The sequence below is a fragment of the Balaenoptera ricei genome, chromosome 16, assembly GCF_028023285.1.
Source record: "Balaenoptera ricei isolate mBalRic1 chromosome 16, mBalRic1.hap2, whole genome shotgun sequence".
NCBI lineage: Eukaryota > Metazoa > Chordata > Mammalia > Artiodactyla > Balaenopteridae > Balaenoptera > Balaenoptera ricei.
In genome coordinates, this window is record NC_082654.1 from 34,923,669 (window position 1) to 34,949,456 (window position 25,788).

At 38.0% G+C, this 25,788-nt stretch overlaps 1 protein-coding gene across 2 annotated transcripts in view; it reads left to right on the top strand.

Annotated features, from left to right (window-relative positions):
* Positions 1 to 25,788, top strand: part of IDE (insulin degrading enzyme) — a 111,504-nt gene that overhangs the window by 22,826 nt on the left and 62,890 nt on the right. For both annotated transcript variants that reach the window (XM_059899491.1, XM_059899490.1), the window contains exons 2-4: positions 20,357 to 20,541; positions 21,907 to 22,114; positions 25,200 to 25,369. In XM_059899491.1, coding sequence (XP_059755474.1) covers positions 20,357 to 20,541; positions 21,907 to 22,114; positions 25,200 to 25,369 — 563 coding nt within the window. The remainder of the gene's footprint in view (positions 1 to 20,356; positions 20,542 to 21,906; positions 22,115 to 25,199; positions 25,370 to 25,788) is intronic.

Consider the following 25,788-nt stretch of genomic DNA (forward strand, 5'->3'; position numbering starts at 1 on the left):
AAAAGCTTTTTATTTTGAACTAATTTTAGACTTACAGAAAAGTTGCAGAAATAATACACTTCCCCTATACTTAATCATTGTATAATTATCAAGAATAAGAAATTAATATCTTTACCTTTGTAGTTGATAGATATCTTGTAGGAGATACTTTGCGACTGTGCAAATCCTTTTTTACCTTACTTTTTAGCATCCACCAGTAGATCTCTGCAACAATTAGTACTGCACTAAATGATGATTATTTCCCTTTTTATTTATTAATTGAAATTCTGTGAGGGAGAACTGTTTTTCTCCCTCATTTGTTTACTTATTTACTTATTTCTTTCTGTATGGATTCACAGATATTTATTTTACTCTACGGGTTAAAATTCATTGCTATCATTATTTATGTGTTGAACAAATTGTTCTAGCTTTGGCCATTAGGAACGCATTTGGGTTGGCTCCTGTGTACTTTCAATAAGCCCCCATCTTTTTTAGAGAACTTCTTTACTTCTGACACTATAAGGTGTTTCAGACTCATTTCGTATTTTCTTTGTCCTAGCCCTGAAATCAACTGCTTGGTTCTTTTTATTGGAAAATGATGTTTAGGGATCACAGTCTGGACACTAGATGTACTTACTGTCACTGAGGTGTCATTGTGTTTAGTGGATAGTCTAGCTACCCCCACACATAAACATATTTATGTTTCTAAATCTGGATAGATATATTCCAAATCATGAGTTTATATTGATATCTCTGATTCCAATTTAGTATTACAAAGCTTATTTTAGTCTTTTCTTTTTCCCTATTTATAGTTTCTTCCTCTAACAACAACTACACTGGATTTCATTATCTACAGTTTATTTACTTATTTGATCAGTTCTGGTATACATATAAAGTGCTTTCATAATTGCTAGCCCACACCTCTGTAAGAAACACTTTTGATAACTATATCATAACATTTATGTACAGTTCTTTCTGTCTTTATTGTATCCAGTCAAAATACTATTTTCCAGTTAAAGTTAGTTCATTTCTGTCTTTTTTTTAAATTACTTTATTTATTTTTGGCTGCAGTGGGTCTTCGTTGCTGCATGTGGGCTTTCTCTAGCTGCAGCGAGCGTGGGCTACTCTTCATTGCGGTGCGCGGGCTTCTCATTGTGGTGGCTTCTCTTGTTGCGGAGCACAGGCTCTAGGCGTGTGGGCCTCAGTAGTTGCATCACGCGGGCTCAGTAGTTATGGCTCGCGAGCTCTAGAGCGCAGGCTTAGTAGTTGTGGCGCACGGGCTGTTGCTCCGCGGCATGTGGGATCTTCCCGGACTAGGGCTTGAATCCGTGTCCCCTGTATTGGCAGTCGGATTCTTAACCACTGCGCCACCAGGGAAGTCTCAAGTTAGTTCATTTCTTTCCCACCCTCTTCAGTATGATTATGTTCATTTCTAATACAGTTCGTTTCTTTTGTTAGTATTTTTATTTTATTTTGCACGCTAACATCCTGACTGATTTTAATGGTTTTTTATTGTTTTTAATTGTGAAATATACATAAGGTTTACCATTTTAGCCATTTTTAAGTGTACAGTTCAGTGGCACTAACTGTATCACATCAGTGTGATTACATTGTTGTGCAACCATCACCAACATCCATCTCCAGAACTTTTTCATTTTCCCAAACTGAAACTCTGTATCCGGCAAACAGTAACTTCCTATTCCCTGTTCCCCTCAGCCCCTGGCAACTACCATTCTACTTTCTGTCTCTGAATTTGACTACTCTAGATATCACATATAAGTGGAATAACAGTCTTTGTCCTTTTGTGACTAGTTTACTTCACTTAACATAACGTCTTCAAGATTCATCCATGTTGGGATTCTGTATTAACTTTTGAACTGTACTGTCAGAGTCTTGGGAATGCTTGATAGTATCACTGCCCCTGAGGGGCCCTGAGATGGTGAGGTGGGGACTCTGACTTCCTCTGCTCCTCTTGAACCAGAGTAGTTGAGTTTTATGATTTGCACTTCTATAAGATTTCAGTAGAGGGAAGCATATTTTCTTTTTAAAAAAAATAGTTTGGGAATCACATTATGAATAGTATTCAAGCCTCTACTTTAATACTAGGTGGTCAGGTGCTTCTGACACGACCTAGTCAGTGAAGGCTATTCTAACTGTTCATCGGTTACATAAGCATCAGTAGCTCTCCTTCCACCTTCCACCATTAAACTTAGTTTTGCCTGCTGAGGCAACACAAAGTGGGTTTGCTCTTTTACCTAATAGTCTTGGATATTTGAACGTTGCTTTTATGGATTGGTCATAGTATTGTGGAAGAGTCCATCCTGATACAGATCTTTTTGGGACTAGACGAGAATGTAGATAATTATTCTTTGGCTCGCATTGCTGTTGGGATCCTGGAGCCACAACACCTGGGACTCTGCCATTCACCTCATGTGGCCTGGTAATCGTTACTGCCCTGTTCAAGCCTTTTCCCTCATCAGCAAAATGGGGACAATAATAGTATCTACCTTACAAGTTTGTGGTGAGAATGAAATGAGGAAATGCATGTAATGTGTATGTCTCCATCATATAGTTAAGTGTTCAATAAATGTGGACTAATAACAGTAACAATGCCACCATTGCTATGAAGAGGAGAAGAAAGTGTTATGTATTTTATTTTTGGATGCAACAACAGGGGTGTAATTTCAAAGTTGTAGGCAGCCACCTAGATGGGGCTTGAGGGGTAAGTTTTTTTAAAGTCTATCTAAATAGAATAGCATCTGCAATTAAAAAAAAAAAAAGTCGTCAGAATCTAGGCTCTTACCTACAAAACTACTTAAAATTCTTATCCTATTTGTAGAAAGTAACAAAATGAATCCTAAAATTGACAGCAACATTGGGCCAAACCACATTAGGTCAGCAATTGAGAAAGTAGGTTCCGGAATTAGGCTGTGGGTTCTGTTCCATTGTCTGCTTAAAGCTTTTACCTCACATCACAAACGGTTCAAAAAAATTTGTTTGGAAATTGCCCAAGTTGTGAGCCAACAAACTAGTTTCTTAAGGGAACCAAGTTGTCAGCAGCAACAGTGAATGGAAATGGAGCTCAGGTTTTTTCTTTATTAATCAGCTTTATGTATTGTGATGTTGCTGATGCAAGTTAACAACAGTAACAAAAAGTTCACTTTGGGCTTATAAATTTACTAAGCAGAGACTAGTATGTTCAAGTTCAAGTCCATTAACTTTTATCTTTTAAAAGATTCTTTCTGTACTGACCTGAAAAGTACAAAGAATAAAGACCACCTAATAGTTTACTACCCATAGATAACCATACTGAACATTTCTGCGAGTATCCTTCCAGGGATTTAGTCTCTGTACATAAGATAAGCTTTTTAACTTGATGGAGTGATTAAGAAGAGCATGGTGCTTTGGTGTCTAAAGACTTGGGTTTAAATCTTAGTCCTTTTATTTAATGCTTGTGTGGCCCTAGCCAAATAACTTTATGAGGTTTAATTTCCCCATCCAGGAAAAACAGGAATAATAGGATCTACCTAAGGGGTTTGTTGAAGGTATAATCCCTACGAAGAGTTTATGCTGTGTAAAATACTGACTGAGCATTCAGTAAGAGTCTGTCCCAGTACCCTGGCTGTGCTCCTTCTAAGGCAGATCCCTTTACTTGTGTACTAGATTGCTTACTCAAGGACAAGGTTTCTACAAACCTCTCTCTTTCTCCTTCATTATCAGTTTTCCCCCTCTCTTCATTTAAGCCTTTTCTGGTTCAGATTTTTAAAAATAAATAGGTAGGACTTCCCTGGTGGCACAGCGGTTAAGAATCCGCCTGCCAATGCAGGGGACACGGGTTCGAGCCCTGGTCCAGGAAGATCCCACATGCCGCGGAGCAGCTAAGCCCGTGCGCCACAACTACTGAGCCCTCATGCCACAACTACTGAGGCCCGTGCCTAGAGCCCATGCTCTGCAACAAGAGAAGCCACCAAATGAGAAGCACGCACACCGCAAGGAAGAGTAGCCCCCGCTCGCCACAACTAGAGAAAGCCTGCACACAGCAACAAAGACACAATGCAGCCAAAAATAAATAAATTTTAAAAAATAAAAATAAATAGGTGGGCGTTTAATAGATAACAGCTTTCTGTGTTTTGATGAGTCTATCTCCTGGTTTTATTTTAAGTGGGTTAAATTGGTTGCAGTTATCCATTATTTTTGGATGATGAAGTCAGAACTATAAACTAGGGTCTTTCAGCCTGAGCACTGTTGACATTTCGGGCCGGATAATTTTGTCATGAACGTTATCCTGTGCATTGTAGGATGCTTAGCAGCATCCCTGGCTTCTACTCGCTAGTTGCCAGTTGTACCTTTCAGTTGTGACAATTCATTTGTGACACATTGCCAGATGTCCCCTTGGGAAGCGAGTGGTTCTGTTGAGAACCACTGACTATAAACAGTGGCTTGCCTATAGTGATTATAAAGGGATAATTATTTGCCTGTTTTTCTGATAGTGTTATAAAGTACCGTCCTATTACCAGGCTGTCCTGGAGATGACAATATACAACTGGAATTTGAATGGGTATATGTTAAGAATGCCAATAATAACATGGTGGCTGTTGAGGTGGTCTATTTGCTTCTCACCACCCTAGGAACATAATAATGGTGATGATTATAAGGTTACCATTAGTGGGTGCCTACTATGTACCAGACACTGCCTGGGTGAAGTTTATTTATACCTTTTGTACAGGAGAAAAGCTGTAAAGGCTGTCCAAGTCTGATGCAACTTTAGGTACCTCTGTCAGTTTAGTGCGCCCATATGAATACTTCATGTGACTCTTGATTGGCAGTACCAGATGAGGCCCCAAAGCCGTTTGACCAAGAGTTCAATAGGATCCAGGATCTGAGCAACATAGGGGTCATTTGGTAAAGGTGAAGGTATATAATTACTGAACATTGTCTGGAAGTGGTCATTGAGTCAGTACTGGCATGGAAAATCATACTGAGGCAGAGTACAGGTCAAGCTTTCTGAACCAGCGTTATCTGAAGAGGGCAGGATTCTCTTTCTGTCAGAACCAGGGTGTACATGTCAGTGGAACTGAGCCTTCACATGGAGATTCACCACTCGGTACAGAATATAATTGTTTGCGGTTTGCTTTCCTTGGAGGGCTGTCTTGAGAGAATTATTTACAGATTGGTAACTCTTCCTAGACTGTGATTTGAATTAATCTGTAGAGACCATGATAGGGATCTTTGAGCTGTCCTTGCTCTTCTGAGGTCATGGAGAATCTATGAGGAAGATGACCCATGTGTAAAATTAATTCTGAGTTTGAAGAAATGTTCACTTTATATAGTATTCTTTTTTTGTTTTAAAAAAAGAAAAGAACCTGTCTAATTCAAATCCTGGGTTAGTGGTGGGAATGTAAATTGATACAGCCACTATGGAGAACAGTATGGAGGTTCCTTAAAAAACTAAAAATAGAACTACCATACAACCCAGCAATCCCACTACTGGACATATACCCTGAGAAAACCATAATTCAAAAAGAGTCATGTACCACAATGTTCATTGCAGCACTATTTACAATAGCCAGGACATGGAAGCAAGCTAAGTGTCCATTGACTGATGAATGGATAAAGAAGATGTGGCTCATATATACAATGGAATATTACTCAGCTATAAAAAGAAACAAAATTGAGTTATTTGTAGTGAGGTGGATGGACCTAGAGTCTGTCATACAGAGTGAAGTAAGTCAAAAAGAGAAAAACAAATACCATATGCTAACACATATATATGGAATCTAAAAAAAAAAAGGTTCTGAAAAACCTAGGGGCAGGACAGGAATAAAGACACACGTAGAGAATGGACTTGAGGACACGGGAGGGGGAAGGGTAAGCTGGGACGAAGTGAGAGAGTGGCATGGACATATATATACTACCAAATGTAAAATAGATAGCTAGTGGGAAGCAGCTGCATAGCACAGGGAGATCAACTCGGTGCTTTGTGACCACCTAGAGGGGTGGGATAGGGAGGGTGGGAGGGAGACACAAGAGGGAGGGGATATGGGGATATATGTATACATATAGCTGATTCACTTTCTTATACAGCAGAAACTAACACACCATTGTAAAGCAATTATACTCCAATAAAGATGTTAAAAAAAAAAATCCTGGGTTAGAAGTTGTTGTTTAATGTAAATGTTGAAAATTGATGGGAGAATTTATTTATTTTAAGTTTAATTATTTTGCTTTTATTTGGATCACATTTATTGCTTGTCACTCTTAACTGGTTGCTGAGAGTGTCAAGTTTTATCTTTATATCTTAACTGGGGTCTAAAGTAATTACTAAAAGCTAGCCTTCAAATCATACATAATGAGTAAAGACTTGTTAAATGATTTAACATATTATTGACTCAGTTGACTCATGCTGTGCTTATTACATGGGTCTCCTTATTGTTGTGGCCAAGAGGACATCAACAGAAATAATTGTCTCAGGACACACCTGAGAAGGTTTAGATAATTATTATGTTAATTGGACTATTATTTCTTCTGAGCCTTCTTAGTTTAGCACCTGTTTGATATGGATAGCTACTTCTCAACATCTAAGTGGTACTATTTCCAGGATGACTTTTTTTTAAAAGTAAATTATTTATTTTATTTATTTATTTTTGGCTGTGTTGGGTCTTCATTGCTGCGCGTGGCCTTTTCTTTAGTTGAGGCGAATGGGCTACTCTTCCTTGCGGTGCTCGGGCTTCTCATTGCGGTGGCTTCTCTTGTTGCGGAGCATGGGCTCTAGGCGCGCAGGCTCAGTAGTTGTGGCTCGCAGGCTCTAGAGAGCAGGCTCAGTAGTTGTGGAGCACGGGCTTAGTTGCTCCCTTAGCATGTGGGATCTTCCCGGACCAGGGCTCGAACCCGTGTCCCCTGCATTGGCAGGCAGATTCTCAACCACTGCACCACCAGGGAAGCCCGGCAGGTGGATTCTTAACCACTGCGCCACCAGGGAAGTCCCTCCAGGATGACCTTTGATGGATGATCTTTACAGCCTTGAGTAATTCATTTATCTCCCTCCTCTTTTATTTTACTATGTTTTATATTTTCAAAAACTCTATTTTAAAAAAACTTTTAATCGAAATATATCATAAGCGTTCAGCTTGATGAATTTTCACAAACTGACCATATCTCTGTGAACATACCTGTATAACCAGCACATGGTCAGCATCTCAGAAGCCCCCCTCATGTTTTCTTCTGTTCACTACCCACTACCCCCAAGGGTAACCACCATCCTGACATAAAGCATAGCTTGATTTTACTTATTCTTGCACTTTATTTAAATGGGAGAAAAAAACATTTACTCTTTAGCATCTAACTTCTTTCGCTCAACCTTACATTAGTGAGATTCATCCTTATTTTTGTTCTTTGTTCTAGATTATTCATTTTCATTGCTGTATACTATTCCATTGTGTGAATATATCGCAGTGTATTTACCTTTTCATTGCTGATGGACATTTGATCTTTTCTAGTTTTGGCTATTATGAATAGTATTGCTATGAACATATAAATGCATTTATTTGGGGTATATAGCTAATACATGAACTGTTAGGTCATATTGTCAGCTTTAGTATATACTGCCAGTTTTTGAAAATAGTTGTGGCAGTTCGCATCCCCATCGGCAGTGTATGAGAGTTTGGGTTGCCCTCTGACTTCTCTATCACTGGTGTTTTTTATTCTTTTCATTTTAGCCATTCTGGTTGGTATGTAGTGGTATCTCAGAAAACCTCCTGTGGCAGAAATCAGCTGTGAATTTGGGGCATCTTAGAGCTTTAATCTGTCAAACCAAGCTCATGCACCCACCAGAGCCTCATTTGTTTCTCTTGCCTTAGTAGAGTCCTTCTTGGGTCAAGATGATCTTTAGTCTGCACCCAGAATTGGCAGATACCTCCAGAGAAGAGAATAGGTGATGATCATCCACTCACCTCAGAGGGCTCTCCCCTCTGGAATTCCAGTTTATCCAATCCTCATTGCTTCCACAACTCTCCAACATCTATGAAAATGTGATTTTTAAATTTTTTGTGGCTTTTTCTAGTTATTGAAGCTGAATCAGGTTGCCACAACCTATTATATCCTATGCAAAAGTGGAAGTTATCAGTAGATTCTTGGGATTTTCTGTGTGCCCAGCGATGTCACCTGTGAGGAATGTTAGTTTTTTTCCCCCTTCCTTTCTCATCTTTTTTTTTTTTCTTGCATTATCAGACTGGTCATAATTACCAGTACAGTGTTTAATAGAAGAGGTGATAGTGGCATCTTTTTTGTAGGGATGGAGAATGAATGCATTATTTTATCATTGTGTATGACAATTGCTGTGGTTTTTGTAGTTTGTTTTCGATGAAGGAATTCTCTTCTATTTCTAGTTTGCTGACATTTTTTTAAAGACATGAATGGTTATTGAATTTAAATACTTTTTCTGCACGTACCAAGATGATTATATGACTTTCTGTTTTTTTCCCCTATTCCTATGGCTTAATGTATGCTTCTGAAAAATCACGTATAATCTTACCATGTCTGCTGTAATAGTATTTTCATATTCCCTTTCATCCATGAGACAATTCTGTACAGAGAGACAATTCTCTCTTTAAACCTGCTGTACATTTAAACCTACCATACATTTTCCTTTTTATTTTTTATCAGCAAAGTAGATAATATAGTTCTCAGCCCAGAGACTACTTTGGCAGATTGGAAACATTCTTCCAGGCTCCTACCACTACCTCTCTCTATTTTATATAGGGAGGAATGCGTGAAAAACTGAAAAATCTCCTTAGAGCATGATTTTGACCTATTTTAATTTTTATTTCCTTGTTTTTGTTATTTGGGATTGTAAGGGAGGAGAATGGGGTCAGGGAAGGGCTGAGGGGGTGATGACGGGGATCTGGGGAAGAAAGCCGTATGTGATTTCCTTAAGCCTCACCTTCTGCTCCTCCCCTTCCCACGCTTCCTCTTTATAGTTCCAGCTTTGCCACAAATCAATTGTGTAAATGACCTTGGACAAGTCACTTAATCACTGAGCTTTTGTTTCCTCATCTGAGATTGAGGAGAATGGCCATGAACAGCTGCTGTGACCTGCCACTTACAGAAAATGGAAAGATTCAACGAGCAGTTTATAAAGCATATGACGCTTCTAAAATGTGAACGATTTTTTAAAAAATATCTTTATTGGAATATAATTGCTTTACAATGTTGTGTTAGTTTCTGCTGTACACACATATCCCCATATCCCCTCCACGAGTGGTTGTTAGGATTAGTTTTCTACAGTGGCATCTATCTCACATTTTCTAACAGCCTGAAAGTTACCTGTGGAAGAAGGATGCTTGTGAAACACCCTCGGCCCGCAAACTACGACTGTAAGAAACCTGTAGTTAACTGTGGCAAGAGGTATAAAATGGAGGTTTTGTTAATTTGTTTAAACCTTCGTAAAGTCTCTATAAATTGTTCATAGCTAAGCTTGTCACTTTTGGAATGAACAACCATTGATATGTATGTACCAAAGCTAAAACAAAATTTGCAAAAGCTCTTTTTTCTAAAATGATACTGCTGTAGGATTTCTTTAAATTAAAATAACCCTTGTTCACTTAAGGGTTTGTTTTTTCATTGTAAACTCCTTTCCAGAGGGCACAGAGTTCGAACAGTTGACATGCTGCCTGGCACAAAGGCAGAGCATCACATCATGGGAAAGTAAGACTTAATTGACAGGATTTTAGTTTATACCCACCTTTATGATCTATCTGGCGCATGAAGTGAGATACACTGGTCCTGTAACTGAAGAGCCATAGGGTAGATCAGGGGACTGGTACCAGTCCGAGGCCTGTTAGGACCTGGGCCGCACAGCAGGAGGTGAGCAGCGGGCCAGCAAGCGAAGCTTCATCTGCCGCTCCCCATCACTCTGCATCGCTCCCCATCGCTCCCCATCTCTCCCCATCGCTCCGCATTGCTCCCCAGTGCTCCCCGGCGCTCCCCATCGCTCGAATTACCGCCTGAACCATTCCCACCCCCACAACCCCCACCCCCATCTGTAGAAAATTGTCTTCCACGAAACTGTTCCCTGGTGCCAAAAAGGTTGGGGACCGCTGGGGTAGATGGTTCCCTGAGACATGTCATTTTTTAGGTCAAGTAACATGGATAGTATTGGGGAATATGTGGTCTTATAGTGAGACATCCGAGGGCTCGTATCACCACTGCCTTGATATTCTGTTTTACTAACCTCTGCCTTGTACAGGGAAGAAAGGGTGTTTGTGGAGTGGTTCTGATTCAAGGCATTTTCTCTCTGGGTACCTCCTCCACATTCAAGAGTGCCATAGGTAAGCTTCACTTCCGCCTGTGGTTTTGGGAGTGGATGGATGGATTCCACAGAAGGGAGGTTTTGATTTATAATTTGACTATTAGCCCAGTCATTTATGTGTTCAGGTTTATAGGTCATCCATTTAGAAATTAGAAATGGATCAGGTCTAACTTTAAATATGTCTCAGGCTATGGGGTGGGTAGGGAGCAAACGGCAGAGTAAACTTGCTCAATCTTCTATTAAATCAGCTGTGAAACACTTAGAGACATGAGAAAAAAGACTGTAAAGGGTCATCTGAATAAAAGATTATTTGTGTAAAAGTTTTCCTCTTGGTACAGGAAGTTATAATTGATCTGTTTGGGAATTTGTTTTTGCAGACCTGCAATTTAGGCCTAGCCTAGATAAAAGTCCATGATCTTTCAGTGGAAGTTCTGGTTGTAGTTCTGTTAACATCAAGCTCTTGGTTTTCCGCTGAATGCCTCACATTTTTTTCTTCACCACCGTTCATTTGCTCAGGTCTCCCCTTCCTGTTATTTGGCATGCTTCTACTCACCTGCTCTCTTTCCTGTGTCCCCTCCTGGACTGAGTTAGATGCCCCTTTTATTACTCCCATAGTTCCCTGGGGATAACTTTGTCACCACACTTAAAAAATAATGTCTTGTTTTCATCTCTGTCATAAATCTGGGTTCCTTCAGAGCAAGGGCTCTGGTGTATTCATCTTTGTAGCCAGTGTGTATGGTGTGGTGTCTGGACCTTAACTGTTTGGCTATCAGGGTGCTGAGGTAGACAAGGACTGGGAGTTAAGAGCTAAGTCCTAATTGTAACTTTTTGCTGTATCATCTTGGACAAGTGATCTTCAGTTTTCTTAAAAGTAAGATGAGGGGACTGGCTCACCTGGGGATCTTGTTAAAAATGCAGATTCTGGCTTAGTAGGTCTCTAGTGGTTTCTGATATTTTGCATTTTTAACAAGCTTACAAGAAGAGCTAGTGCTGCCGGTTCAAGAACTACAAAGGACTAGATAACATTTAATGGCTTTTCCAGCTTTTACCCTCTGTGATTTTAGTCACTGTTTTAAATGCTGAACAAAATTACAAGATATGCTGTAATTGCTAAACATCTCTCCAGTTTATCAGAATGTGAAACACTGACAATTCTGTGCCTTATTATGAAGTTGTATGATAATGTCCCTGTATTACTTCCAAGATTTTGACTTCGACAGGTTAAAAATATCAAATAGATGTCCGGAAAAGCATTTGAGTTAGCACTAGCTTGTCATCTAAAAGTCAGTACTTGCTTGCTTGCTCTTTGGTGCATGTTAGAGAACATTTGCAATAAATAAAGTGCTAATGAGGGAGTTGAGTTGGGTGGACATGTGATCTCATCAGTATAAATACAAACAGGCAAGCTGTTGAGAAATTCATCATCCTCAGAGGAGTTCCTGATCATTTCTTTCAGTTCTCCAGAAGGTGGGAATCAAATTGTCATATGACATATTGATAGATATGCTGTAGGTAAAGGCAGACTGTACCTATTGAATATGGATTGCTGGGGATGGGTCTTGTTTGAAAACGTCGCTACTGTTTCTTTTAGCTTTTACTTCCTCAAGAAGTCACGATATTTGATTTGGGAGCATTGCCAGCTTAGAAATTTATAGTTGTCCTTGATCTGGTGTACAGGTGTCTAAAAGTAGTTGGGTTAATTTTTATGTTTGATTCATAGAAAAAAAAATCCATCTCTTTACTCTTAACCACACCAGGAATATTAAACGGACATAGCTTCAATGTCCAAATGAGTTATATACATGCCTGTGATGAACTCTGATCATTTTTTTTTCCTCTAAGAAAATGAAAATCTGGACAAGGGAAATTAAACCATGAAAAAAGTACAGAATGTAGCATATAGTTGAGGGTGGTTATCTTAATTATAATGAAATTTTCACCTCCCACAGAATAAGACAGTTTGTCCTACCAAAGTGAGCTGTATTTCATGTCCTGACTATGGTTGTGGATTGAACAGAAGTTTTAGAGCTTGCTTCATCATCATCATCATCATCATTGCATTTTAATCATTTGTAACCCTTGGTTCCCCTAGCTCAAACTAGCTGGGACAAACACAGTAGAGGGAGTTGGGTATAAGCAATGGCAATGGAACCAAAATAAATAGCCTTTGGTTTTTGCTCCCACTTAGTGGAATCCATCGCTAGAATTCCAACCTTCTCCCTCCCTCCTGGTAGAGCCTTACAGGAGGGAGCTTAGGCATCCTCTGTGGTGCACATGGAGCTTTTTTTTACTGTTGCCTTTTTTTTTTTTCTTTAATAAATTTATTTATTTATTTTTGGCTGTGTTGGGTCTTCGTTGCTGCGTGCGGGCTTTCTCTAGTTGCAGCGAGCAGGAGTTACTCTTTGTTGTGGTGCATGGGCTTCTCATTGCGGTGGCTTCTCGTTGCAGAGCACGGGCTCTAGACACGCGGGTTTCAGTAGCTGTAGCACGTGGGCTTAGCAGTTGTGGCTTGCGGGCTCTAGAGCACAGGCTTAGTAGTTGTGGCGCGTGGGCTTAGTTGCTCCAAGGCATGTGGGGTCTTCCTGGACTAGGGCTCAAACCCGTGTCCCCTGTATTGGGAGGCAGATTGTTAACCACTGTGCCACCAGGGAAGTCCCTAATGTTGCCTTTTAATGCTGTCCTTCTTGCTGGGGGGTCTTAATGGAGGCTACCTAGTGGCTTATTTAATCTTAATCTTGCTGCTAGGTTGGAACTCATTTTTAAAATAGTAATGTATGTTGAACCCAAATTAAAGTTTTTGAAGCCAGCTGTGTATCAAAGGCATTTGCTGCAGTCCAAACAGGTTGTCTTTTGGGAAATACCTTAACCAGGATTATTATTGTTGTGACCCTCTTTGGAGGCTTAGATAGACCATTTTTTATTACCCTGAGAATTTTTTTTTAACAACAGAACACTATTTGAAGACTTTCCACTTAGACATTTTAATTTGTCTTCGATATTGAACTTAAGTAGCTTATAGCTAATGAAATAGAAAGGAGTTCTTAATAATAATAATGCCTTTTCACTTTCAAATTGCTTTTGAATTGTCCATGGTGGCCTTATAGCTCCAAAATGTTAGTATTATATTTTATGCTTTATTTTTAAAGAAATTAGTTTTTACTATAAAGAGGGCAAGATTATTAATACTATAAAGTACTATGTGTTTTTTTAAAAAATCAGTATTACACATTTAGTATGACCTATAGTGTTGATCTCCAGAATTCCAAATACTCTCCTCAAGAGAAGATCTAGGGGACATTTTCATTTTTATAATTTTTATTTTATATTGGAGTATAGTTGATTTACAATGTTGTGTTAGTTTCAGGTATACAGCAAAGTGATTCAGTTATACATATACATATATCTATTCTTTTTCAGATTCTTTTCCCATATAGGTTATTACAAAACACTGAGTATAGGTCCCTGTGCTATACAGTAGGTTAGGGGACATTCTTTTTTTTTTTTTTTTTTTTTAGGGGACATTCTTAATAAGAGTGAACCTCTTTATTTAATCAGTTGTTCAGTTGTTACCCAGAAGACTAGTTACAGATGATTTCATAGAGAAAGATATTCTGATAGAAGCAAACTGGATTTTTCCCTCTCTTAATCTCCAGAGACTTTTTTTTTAAAACATAGGCACATTCCAGTACCAATTTTTAAAATTAATTAATTAATTAATTTTTGGCTGCGTTGGGTCTTCGTTGCTGTGCGCGGACTTTCTTTAGTTGCAGCGAGCCGGGGCTACTCTTCGTTGCGGTGTGCAGGCTTCTCATTGCGGTGTCTTCTCTTGTTGTGGAGCGCGGGCTCTAGGCGTGTAGGCTCAGTAGTTGTGGCTTGCGGGCTCTAGGGTGCAGGCTCAGTAGTTGTGGCGCATGGGCTTAGTTGCTCCTTGGCATGTGGGATCTTCCCGGACCAGAGCGCGAACTCGTGTCCCCTGCTTTGGCAGGCCGATTCTTAACCACTGCGCCACCAGGGAAGTCCCAATCTCCAGTGATTTTAACACAGAAAAAAATTTTATCCAAAATTAATTGCGTGCCTATTTATGTCACCTCTGATTTACCATTAAATCTGGATGTCTGTCAGTCTTTAAAGAGCAGTTAGATCCACTTCTTTTGTGTTCCAGGTAAAAAGCATATGTGTTAGCACAGGATCATTTTTTTTCTCTGTAGTTTCGGATAAGTTTTTGGCTTTACCTGATTAGTATATTGACCAGGTTCAGCTTTTGTCTCCTAAGCAGTCCCCAACATAGACAAAAATAGCATTCACTCTTAGTCTCAAAAACATACATGCTGCAGATCTGGAAAATCTCTTCACTGCACTCATACCAACTTACGGGCGCAGTGAAGGGATAGGTCCCTTCCCATCAGTGTAACTCCAGCCTTCCTAGAGAAGAAAGGAGAGGATTGTCAGAGGAAGTGAAGTCCTTTGTAAGAGAAATCAAACATCTCTGTTAAGATCATTGGACTGTTCCTACTCTGACATTCAAGTCTTCACCAGATTACAAAAGTTTCTTGGGGTCCTTCCAACTTTTTGTATGTTTGTTTTTATGTGTTTGCTTTTGCTGCCTTCATAGGACAACCCAGGTCTCTTATTTTTATTAGGACTTCACAGGATTTTTCCTCAATGGTGTTGTTTCCTAGGTTTTGAGCATGTGAATATCAAACCCATCAGTTCCAGATCTGCCCTATCTCTGAATATCATAAGTTTGAGCAGTGTTTTGGTTAACCCAATAATAATACTTTCACAACTTCTCACCTCACTTACTCTAGTAGATACCTCTGAAATATGTGGGAAAGCAGTTATTGGTAATTGAAAACTCTTCTAGGTCAGCACACTGACCAACTCATGGCACAACCAGTCCTGTTGCAGATCCCCATCGATGTGTCCTCCTAGGTACAAATATGGCTCCTCAGAAACAATATTGTTATCATTCTGTGAAAGAATGATGGTTAAGAGGGAGGAGAGGAATGATTATACCCTATAGATAGGCTATAAAAAGTTTCCTCTAGAATCTGGATCAAAATGGTGGATTAGGAAGATCCTGAGCTCACCTCCTCCCCTGGACACACCAAATCTACAACTACATATAGACAGCTATCTCTGAGAATGACCTGAGGACTAGCAAAACAGATTTTCAGATTTGTTATATATGAACCTCATGGTAACCACAAACAAAAACCTATAACAGATACACAAAAAATAAAGAGAAAGGAATACAAACATAACACTAAAGAAAGTCATCAGAGCACAGGGGAAGGAACAAGAGAATAAGAAAGAAACAGAAGAATTGTAAAAACAACCATAAAACAATTAACAAAATAGCAATAAGTATATCCCTGTAAGTAATTAAATGTAAATGAACTAAGTGCTCCAATCAAAAGACATAGGGTGGCTGAATGGATTAAAAAAAGACCCATTTATATGCTGCCTGTAAGAGACTCACTTCAGATTTAAAGGTGCACACAGACTGAAAGTGAAGGAAAAAGTGAAGTGAAAGTGAAGGAAAGTGATGGAAAAAGATATTTTATGCAATAGAAATGAAAGGAAAGCTGGATTAGCAATATTTACATCAGACAAAATAGACTTTGAAACAAAGACTGTCAGGAAGACAAAAAAAAGGCATTACATAATGATAAAGGTATCAATCCAACAAGAAGATATAACACTTGTAAATGTGCATCCAACTCAGGAGCACCTAAATACATAAACCAAATATTAATAGATGTAAAGTGAGATATTGACAGTAATAAAATAATAGTAGGGGACTTTAAAGCCTCACTTACATCAATGGATAGATCACTCAGAGAGAAAATCAATAAGGAAACATTGACCTTAAATGACACATTATATCAAATGGACTCAATAGATATCTACAGAACATTTCACCCAAAACTAGCAGAATATACCTTCTTTTCGAGTGCACATGGAACATTCTCCCAGATAGATCACATCTGGGCCACAAAACAAGTCTCAGAAAATTTAAGAACACTGAAATTATATTAAATAAGCGTCTTTTTGGACCACAATGGTATGAAAATAGAAATCAGTTACAAGAAAAATGGAAAAAACACAAACACATGGAGGCTAAACAACAGGATGCTAAGCAACCAGTGGGCCAGTGAAGAAAGCAAAGAGGAAATCACAAAATACCTTGAGACAAATGAAAATGGAAATACAATGTTCCAAAATCAGTGAAACAGAACAAAAGCAGTTTTAAGAAAGAAGTTTATAGCAATCCAGGCCTACCTCAGGAAACAAAAAACTCAAATAAATAATCTAACCTTACACCTAAAGGAACTAGAAAAAGAAGAACAAATAGAGCCTAAAGTTAGTAGAAGGAAGGAAATAAAAAATATCAGAGCAGGGCTTCCCTGGTGGCGCAGTAGTTGAGAATCTGCCTGCCAATGCAGGGGACACGGGTTCGAGCCCTGGTCTGGGAAGATCCCACATGCCGCGGAGCAACTAGGCCCGTGAGCCACAATTACTGAGCCTGCGCGTCTGGAGCCTGTGCTCGGCCACAAGAGAGGCCGTGATAGAGGCCCGCGCACCGCGATGAAGAGTGGCCCCCGCTTGCCGCAACTAGAGAAAGCCCTCGCAGAGAAACGAAGACCCAACACAGTCATAAATAAAAATAAGTAAATAAATAAAAATTTAAAAAAAATCAGAGCAGAAATAAATGAAATAGAGACTAAAAAAACAATAGAAAATACGATGAGACTAAAAGCTGATTCTTTGAAGAGATAAACAAAATTGATAAACCTTTAGCCAGACTCATAAAGAGAGGACCCAAATAAATAAAAACAAATGAAAGAGAAGTTATAACTGATACCACAGAAATGCAAAGGACCATAAGAGTCTGTGATGAACAATTACTTGCCAACAAATTTGACAACCTAGAAGAAATGGATAAATTCCTAGAAACATACAATCTTCTGAGACTGAATCACGAAGAACTAGAAAATCTGAACAGATAGATCACTAGAAATGAAGTTGAATCAGTAATCAAAAAGTTCCAAACAAAAGTCCAGAACCACACAGCTTCACAGGTGAACTCTACCAAACATTTAAAAAAGACTTAATATCAATCTGTCTTTCTCAAACTATTCTAAAAAAGAGGAAAAGGAACGTTTCAAAAATCATTCTACAAGGGCAGTGTTACCCTGATACCAAAACCAGGTAAAGACACTATAAAAAAAAGAAAATCACATGACAGGGTTCCTGATGAACAAAGATGCAAAAATCCTCAGCAAAATATTAGGAAACCAAATTCAACAATACATTAAAAGGGTCATATACCACAATGAAGTGGGATTTGTTCCAGCAATTCAAGGATGGTTCCACATCTGCAAATCAGTCAACATGAAACATCATATTAACAAAACGAAGAATAAAAATCATATGATCATCCCAACAGATGCAGAAATAACATTTGACAAAATTCAACATCCATTTATGAGAAAAACTGTCAACAAAGTGAGTATAGAGGGAATACAACCTCAACATAATAAAGGCCATATATGACAGACCCACAACTAACATAATACTCAATGGTGAAAAGCTGAACACTATTCCTCTAAGATCAGGAACAGGACAGGAATGCCCACTCTCACCACTTTTATTCAACATAGTAATGGATTACTATTTTCAGATGACATGCTACTGTATATAGAAAACCTTAAAGACTCCACCAAAATGACTGTTAGAACTAATAAATGAATTCAGTGAATCTGCGGGATTCAAAATCAGTATACAGAAATCTGTTGTGTTTCTGTATAGTAATAACAAACTTTCAGAAGGAGAAATGAAGGAAATAATCCCATTTACATTTGCATCAAAGAGAATAAAATACCTAGGAATAAATTTAATCAAGGAGGTGGAAGACCTGAACTCTGAAAACTATAAGACGTTGATGAAAGAAATTGAAGATGACACAAATAAATGGAAAGATTATATTATGCTCATGGATAGGAGAATTAATATTGGTAAAATGTACACATTACCCAAAACAATCTACAGATTCGGTGCAATCCCTATGAAAATACTAACGGCATTTTTCAGAGAACGGGACAGATAATCCTAAAATTCATATGGAACTGCAAAAGGCCCTTAATAACCAAAGTAGTCTTAAGAAAGAAAAACAAAGTTGGAGCTATCATGCTTCCTGATTTCAAACTATGCTAGAAAGCTATAATAATCAAAACTATATGGCACAAAAACAGATGCATAGATCAATTGGACAGAATAGAGAGCCTAGAAATAAACCCACTCACATGTGGGTCAGTTAATTTACAACACAGGAGCCAAGACCATACATTGGGGAAAAGACATTCTCATCAGCAAGTGATGCTGGGAAAACTGAATCACTTTCCTATCCCATATACAAAAATAAACTCAAAATGGATTAAAGACTTAAATGTAAGGCCTGAAACCATAAAACTCCTGGAAGAAAACATAGGCAGTATGCTCTTTGACATCGTTCTTAGCAATATTTTTTTGGATGTATCTCCTCAGGCAAAAATAAACAAATGGGACTACATCGAACTAAAAAGCTGTTGCACAGCTAAGGAAACCATCAACAAAATGAAAAGACAATCTACTGAATGGTAGAAGATATTTGCAAATGACATATTTGATAAAGGGTTAATATCCAAAATATATAGAGAACTCACACAACTCAATATCAAAAATATCTGATTTAAAAAATGGGCATTTAAAAACTGAATATACATTTATCCATGGAAGACATACACGTGGCCAGCAGACACATGAACAGATGCTCAACATCACTACATCAGGGAAATGCAAATCAAAACCACCTCACACCTGTCAGAATGGCTGTCATCAAAAAGACAACAATTAAGAACCATTGTTACTTTAAATTAAAAAAAAAAAAAAAAAACTTGAACATGATTTTTTCTGTACTGAAAGCTTGAATTATTCGTTTTATATTTGGATCCTTCTGAATCTTTTCTTAGTGTAACTTTTGGAATATGAATTTATAATTGAATATTGAGATGTGAAGCCGTGAAATCAGAAATATTAACAAATCAATGTAAGCAAGAAGTGCCAATTGCCAATCATCACAAGACAGGTACAAAGAAATGTGAAGAAAAAAAAAAAAGACAACAAATTAAGTGTTGGCAAGGACATGGAGAAAAGGGAACCCTTGCGCACTATTGGTGGACTTCATGCAATGCCCCAATTGTATGAAGTTTTCTCAAAAAATTAAAAATAGAACTACCATACAATCCAGCAATTCCACTTCTGGGTGTTTATCCAGAAAGTATGAGAACACTAATTTGAAAAATATAGGCAGACCTATGTTCATTGCAGCATTACTTATAGTAGCCAAGATATGGATAAATGGCAAATAGCAAAATTTCATTATTTCTCATGGCTGAGTAATATTCCAGTGTGTGTGTGTCTGTGTACCATACCTCACACACACACACACACACACACACACACACATATACACACACAAGAATATTACTCAGCCATGAAAATAATGAAATCTTGCCATTTGCAACAGCACGGATGGACCTAGAGGGGTATTATGCTAAGTGAAATAAGTCAGACAGAGAAAGACAAATACCGTATGATTTCACTTATATGTGGAATCTAAAAAACAAAATAAGTGAACAAACAAAACAGAAACAGACTCATAGATACAGAGGAAAAATTCTTGGTTGCTAGAGGGGAGGATGGAGGGGGATTTGGGCAAAATAGGTGAAGGTGATTAAGAGGTATAAATTTCCAGTTATAAAATAAATAAGTCAATGGGGATGTAGGGAATATAGTCAATAATATTTTAAGAACTTTGTATGGTGACAGATGGTTACTAGACTTATTGTGGTGATCAGTTTGTGATGAATCACTATGTTGCACACCTGAAACTAATATTGTATGTTAGTTGTACTTCATTGTACACATTTTTTAATCTGATGATATATTATATGGGTTTGCTTGTTACTCTTTGTTCATTAAAAGAAAAAAGCACAATCCAACAATTAATAATTTTTTTCTTTTCAGTTTCCAAAAAAAGACTTACAGCAAAATGAATAATCCAGCTATCAAGAGAATAGGAAATCATATCATCAAATCTCCTGAAGACAAGCGAGAATACCGTGGACTAGAGCTGGCCAATGGGATCAAAGTACTTCTCATCAGTGATCCCACAACAGATAAATCATCAGCAGCACTTGATGTACACATAGGTACAGTTTAAAATTATGAATTAAGCTTTGTTCAGTTTCATTGACCTAATGTTGACAATTATTAGAACTCTCCATATTTGTGCGAATGGAGACCTGGTAGTTACCAGTTCGATGTACCTTACTTTGTATAGTAGCCCTGTACAGCTATAGGTAATCTACAGTTGTCTAAGTTAAATCACCTTACATTTACCAAAAGTATCTTGTTAGGTTCCCAGCTAAGGTGACCTAGAAACAAGGAAATTCATTCCCATCCTTTAAGACAGTAACAGTTCTAATGCCTTTACTTTTATAAACTTTTGATATACTAGGGAATACCATATTTCCTAAATTCTTGTGTGCACATTTCTTCCACTTTTAATGCTACTTTAATCAAGTTATTTCTTATTTATATGTACATTTAGTTTCTTTTTTTCCTCTCTGAAAAGCTTTTATTTAACTCAATGGCATTTTAGAATTGGGAAAATAAGATAATAACCATCATAAGTTGAACAAATAATTATTGCCAAGCACAGCTCAGTGTGCTTTGCAAATTATCATCTAATTTGTATTGCACAACTTTCTAAGTAAAGTATGTATACAAAAAGTGACTGAGGGCTTCCCTGTTGGTGCAGTGGTTAAGAATATGCCTGCCAATGCAGAGGACATGGGTTTAAGACCTGGTCCGGGAAGATCCCACATGACGCGGAGCAGCAAAGACCTTGCGCCACAGCTACTGAGCCTGCACTGTAGAGCCCACGAGCCACAACTACTGAGCCCGTGTGCCACAACTACTGAAGCCCGGGTGCCTAGAGCCCGTGCTCTGCAACAAGAGAAGCCACCGCAATGAGAAGCCCATGCACCACAACAAAGAGTAGCCCCCACTCACCGCAACTAGAGAAAGCCTGGGCGCAGCAACGAAGACCCAGTGCAGCCAAAAATAAATAAATAAATAAAATGTTTTAAAAAAAAGTGACTGAAGCAAAATATTTTGCTCAAAGTTTTACAGCTAGTAGAGCTGCTAACCCCCAAACTTATGCTCATAGCACTATGCTATATTGTCTCCTGCAATAAAATATAAGAGCTAGAAAGTTTCTAGCTCTTATAAAACAGTGAATTCAACTCTTCCTCTTAGTGTGATATGTGAGGAAACTAATGTCCAGAGGAGATAAGTATCTGCCCAAGGCCACCAACTAACTGATGTCAAAAGCTGGGGCTTGAATCTAAACTGCACCATTTAGAGTAGCCTATGCTTAACTTTCTCTGACTGTGGTTGGAGTTATCATGCTAACAGAAGTTCCAAATCATCTGTGATTCATCTGTACTCCACAGCTTTCAACATTTAAAAAAATGATTTATTATATATGTATATTTTCTCTTCTCTTTCAGGTTCCTTGTCAGATCCTGCAAATATTGCTGGCTTAAGTCATTTTTGTGAACATATGCTATTTTTAGGAACAAAGAAATACCCTAAAGAAAATGAATACAGCCAGTTTCTCAGTGAGCATGCAGGAAGTTCAAATGCCTTTACTAGTGGAGAGCATACCAATTACTATTTTGATGTTTCTCATGAACACCTAGAAGGTGCCCTAGACAGGTAATGCTGAAAATACCCTATGAATTTATCCACCTTTGTTCACTTATCATGTTAATAATAATAATTAATATTTTTACAAATATGTCTTCACAGCTTTATAGCTTAACAAAAGATATTTTAACCAGTATTTTCCCCCTCTGGATTTTATAAAAAAGAAAATAATGAATGATGTCATATATTTACTTTGTGGTAGAGGAAAAATAATGGCATGACTTTAAACCAGCCTTTAAGCCTACAGAATATTTTATTGACTTATAAAATTCTCACCAGGCCTTCCCATTGTAACTGGTATTACATATGAAGCATGTGATGAAGAATAAACTGTAATAGTGTCATGGATCTCCTTTCAACCATACTCCTGTTCCAGAATGCTAGAACTTAAATAGTCTGTTCTCCTTTAGTTCCTCAGTCCTCAAGGATACTTAGTGAATACAGAATGTTTTGACCTGCTGTTTCAACCCTGGGGACATTTTGTGAAAGTATTTTCTGGAGCAAACTCCATTAGGCTATTTTAATTTCTTGGTCAATTTTCTATACAGCTAACAATATATAATTTTTTATCATATCAGTGATTTGATTCATTGTTCAAAGTGTAATTTTTCCCGTGGTGAATTTTTACAGTTTTCTGTGTTACCAAGAAGGTGTAATTCTGCAGCCTTTTGATGGGTCGATAATGAAGTTTGATTTCACAGTTTTAGTAATTCTCAGCTTTAATTGCTTACTTATATTAATAGTCATTTTTTTTTCAAACCTAATAGTTTGAATTTATTCTGTAGCACAAAGAACATTAACAGAACAAGGCCATGGGTTCAGGATACAGGACTGGGTCGGAGTAGCCTGTTTCTTATTTATTCTAGCTTATGTTTCAGTCTTCAGGCAGCAGCTTGGAGGTGTAATCATCTTTTATATGTATTCCCGGAAGACTTCCATTAATGAGTTCCCTGGGACCATACACTGAATTTAATTTCCTGCTTTACAAATGCCTCAGCAGATGTTCATATAATAGATCTCTGTTTGATGGCGGATGTCTGTTACTTGGATCAGAGTAAAAAAACCACTTATACAGAGCATCTTTCAAAAATATTGATTATACTGTGTCAGAATCATGACCCTTTATGTGAACTTGTCCAGCTATGGTATGTAGCTATTAGGCACTTTTCCCAGCCTGAATTGAGGTAGATAAAAGTGGTTATATGTCTAGAATTATGTTTCCATATATCTTTGAATATAGGCTCCAGATAGATGGAGTTTCCCTTTGGATTGGTACGCGTAAAGTACTTAGCACAGGATTGTATTCACTATGTGCTTAAAATAATATCAAGTAATGATAACAGTCTTTTGACAGCTGGACTGAGGTGCAGTTGCTGAGATGTTTATAAACCCAGGAGTCTCTTAGGCCCACTGAATAGTAGTCGCATTCAGACAGAGCCTCTTCTCTTGGCTTCATCTGAATTCTGGACATTGTTTTTTATAAGATGGGGTCTAAAGTTTCTTAAGAAGACTTATTACTATATGAAATCATGATTTAAATTGCAACCTGATATAGGAGAGTTAATTTATTAACTAAAGGAATCTTAGTTCAGCTTTGGTACTACTATTAAAGAATAGCCTCAAGAAAAGCATATTGGTTACTTATATTAAAGTTACATGCCATGTTATTTGTTGAACCACTGCTTATTAAATTTTTAAAATTCTCTTAATATTTCATAAAAGCCCATAATTATGTCTTAGTCAAACTACTGTGTCATAGGTTTTTCACTCCATTATTTTTTCCACTAATTAAAGTTTGTTTCCTTTTCTTTATAAGAAGGAAAAATATTCAGATAGAGCCTTTTAAAAACAGGTCACTTAGTTTGTCCTAAACTGCCTGAGTCTTAGTGAAATTGCACTTAAAACTGTAAATGTAAGATTTATTGCCTAAGAACCATCACCTGCCTTTTCCTTTCTTGGAGAATTAGCCATATACAACAGGGATTTTCATAGACATGCCGAATTGTAAATCTTAAGTACATTGCTGCTGTCTCATAAGTCTGCCCTGACTTTTTGTTGTTGTTGTATTGTGGTTTATAATAAGAAATATATATTTGGTCTTTGTCCCTGGTCCTGGCCCATAGCTCCTAAAACCCTTGGAATTTCCTAAGTGATGAGAGCCAAAGGTTGCTTTTTGTTATTTTAATGCAGTGACGTTGGGGACGTCCCTTGATAATCTGAGTTTGGGGGCTGGTTGCCTGGGGAGCCAGCCCTGTGATTAAGGGTTGGAACTTTCAGTCCAGGGGCTGGAGATTGACTTCAGTCACCAGTGGTTAGTGATTCACCCAATCCTGACGAAGTTTGGAGAACTTACAGGTTGGTGAACACATGGAGATTTGGGGAGGGTGGCCTGCCTAGAGGCATGGAAGCTCCATACCCTTCCCACATACCTTGCCTTATGCATCTCTTTCATCTGGCTGCTCCTGAATCATATCCTTATCCATACCCTATAATATAAATATATAATATTTAGATAAATATATAAATCATATCCATAGCCTATAATAAATCCAATAATTTAGTAAGTAAAACATTTCTCTGAGTCCTGTAAGCTGATCTAGGAAATTAATCGAACCCGAGGAGGAGGTCGTGGGAACCTCTGATCTACAGCCAGTTGGTCAGAAGCCCAGGTGACAACCTGGACTTGCAATTGGTGTTTGAAGTTGGGGGCAGTCTTGTAGGACCTGTGAGATCTGATGATATCAGTATTGAGTTGAACTTTAGGCCACCCAGCTGGTGTCGGAGAATTGATTGGTGGTGTGGTAACAACACATGGGAATGGTCAGAATCAGAGTTGTTAATCTTTTTATATTTTCACTAATTATTTAGCATATCTGGGGCAGAGTTCTCTGAATTTACATATGTATGATATTATATTTTTCTTCTGTTACTTAGAACTTATGTTCCTTTTTTCTTAGTAGCAATGGTAGTTTTTTCTTATTCTGTAGAATTCTTATTTCCTATCTAAGTTTCAAACATATTTTTTTAAACATATTTTTAAAAGGCCACTTAAAATAACAGCTTTCAAATTGTTAATTATGTTTCATACCCTTAGGTTTGCACAGTTTTTCCTGTGCCCCTTGTTTGATGAGAGTTGCAAAGACAGAGAGGTAAATGCAGTTGATTCAGAACATGAGAAGAATGTGATGAATGATGCTTGGAGACTCTTTCAGTTGGAAAAAGCTACAGGGAATCCCAAACACCCCTTCAGCAAATTTGGAACAGGTTTGTCAGCTGCGGCTCTAATGCATCTGTTCTCCTTGACCTCATTTAAACCATGGCCCCTTTGCCCAATATTGTATTTTACAGTTCAGGATAGAAGATTGCAGAACTCCTTGTTCCTACCTACCCTGTTGTTCATAAACTCAGAGTCTGGAGCTGATAAATGGTTGTTATATCATTGTTACTCCTTGGTATTTCTTAAACCATGCCCCTACACATATGTTATCTGGCAGGTCCCTATGTAGACACCTATATTTGTGATTCGTGACCTAAAAAGAGGTTAAAGCTTAGGTATGTGAGCTTCATGGAGAAGGTGATAGTTTATTGAGAAGAAGAGTGACCAAATATGAAGCAAGTTTGTTGGATAACAAGGTGATAGAATTGAATTTAGATTTTAGAAATAGTAAGAATAAAGTGGCAAT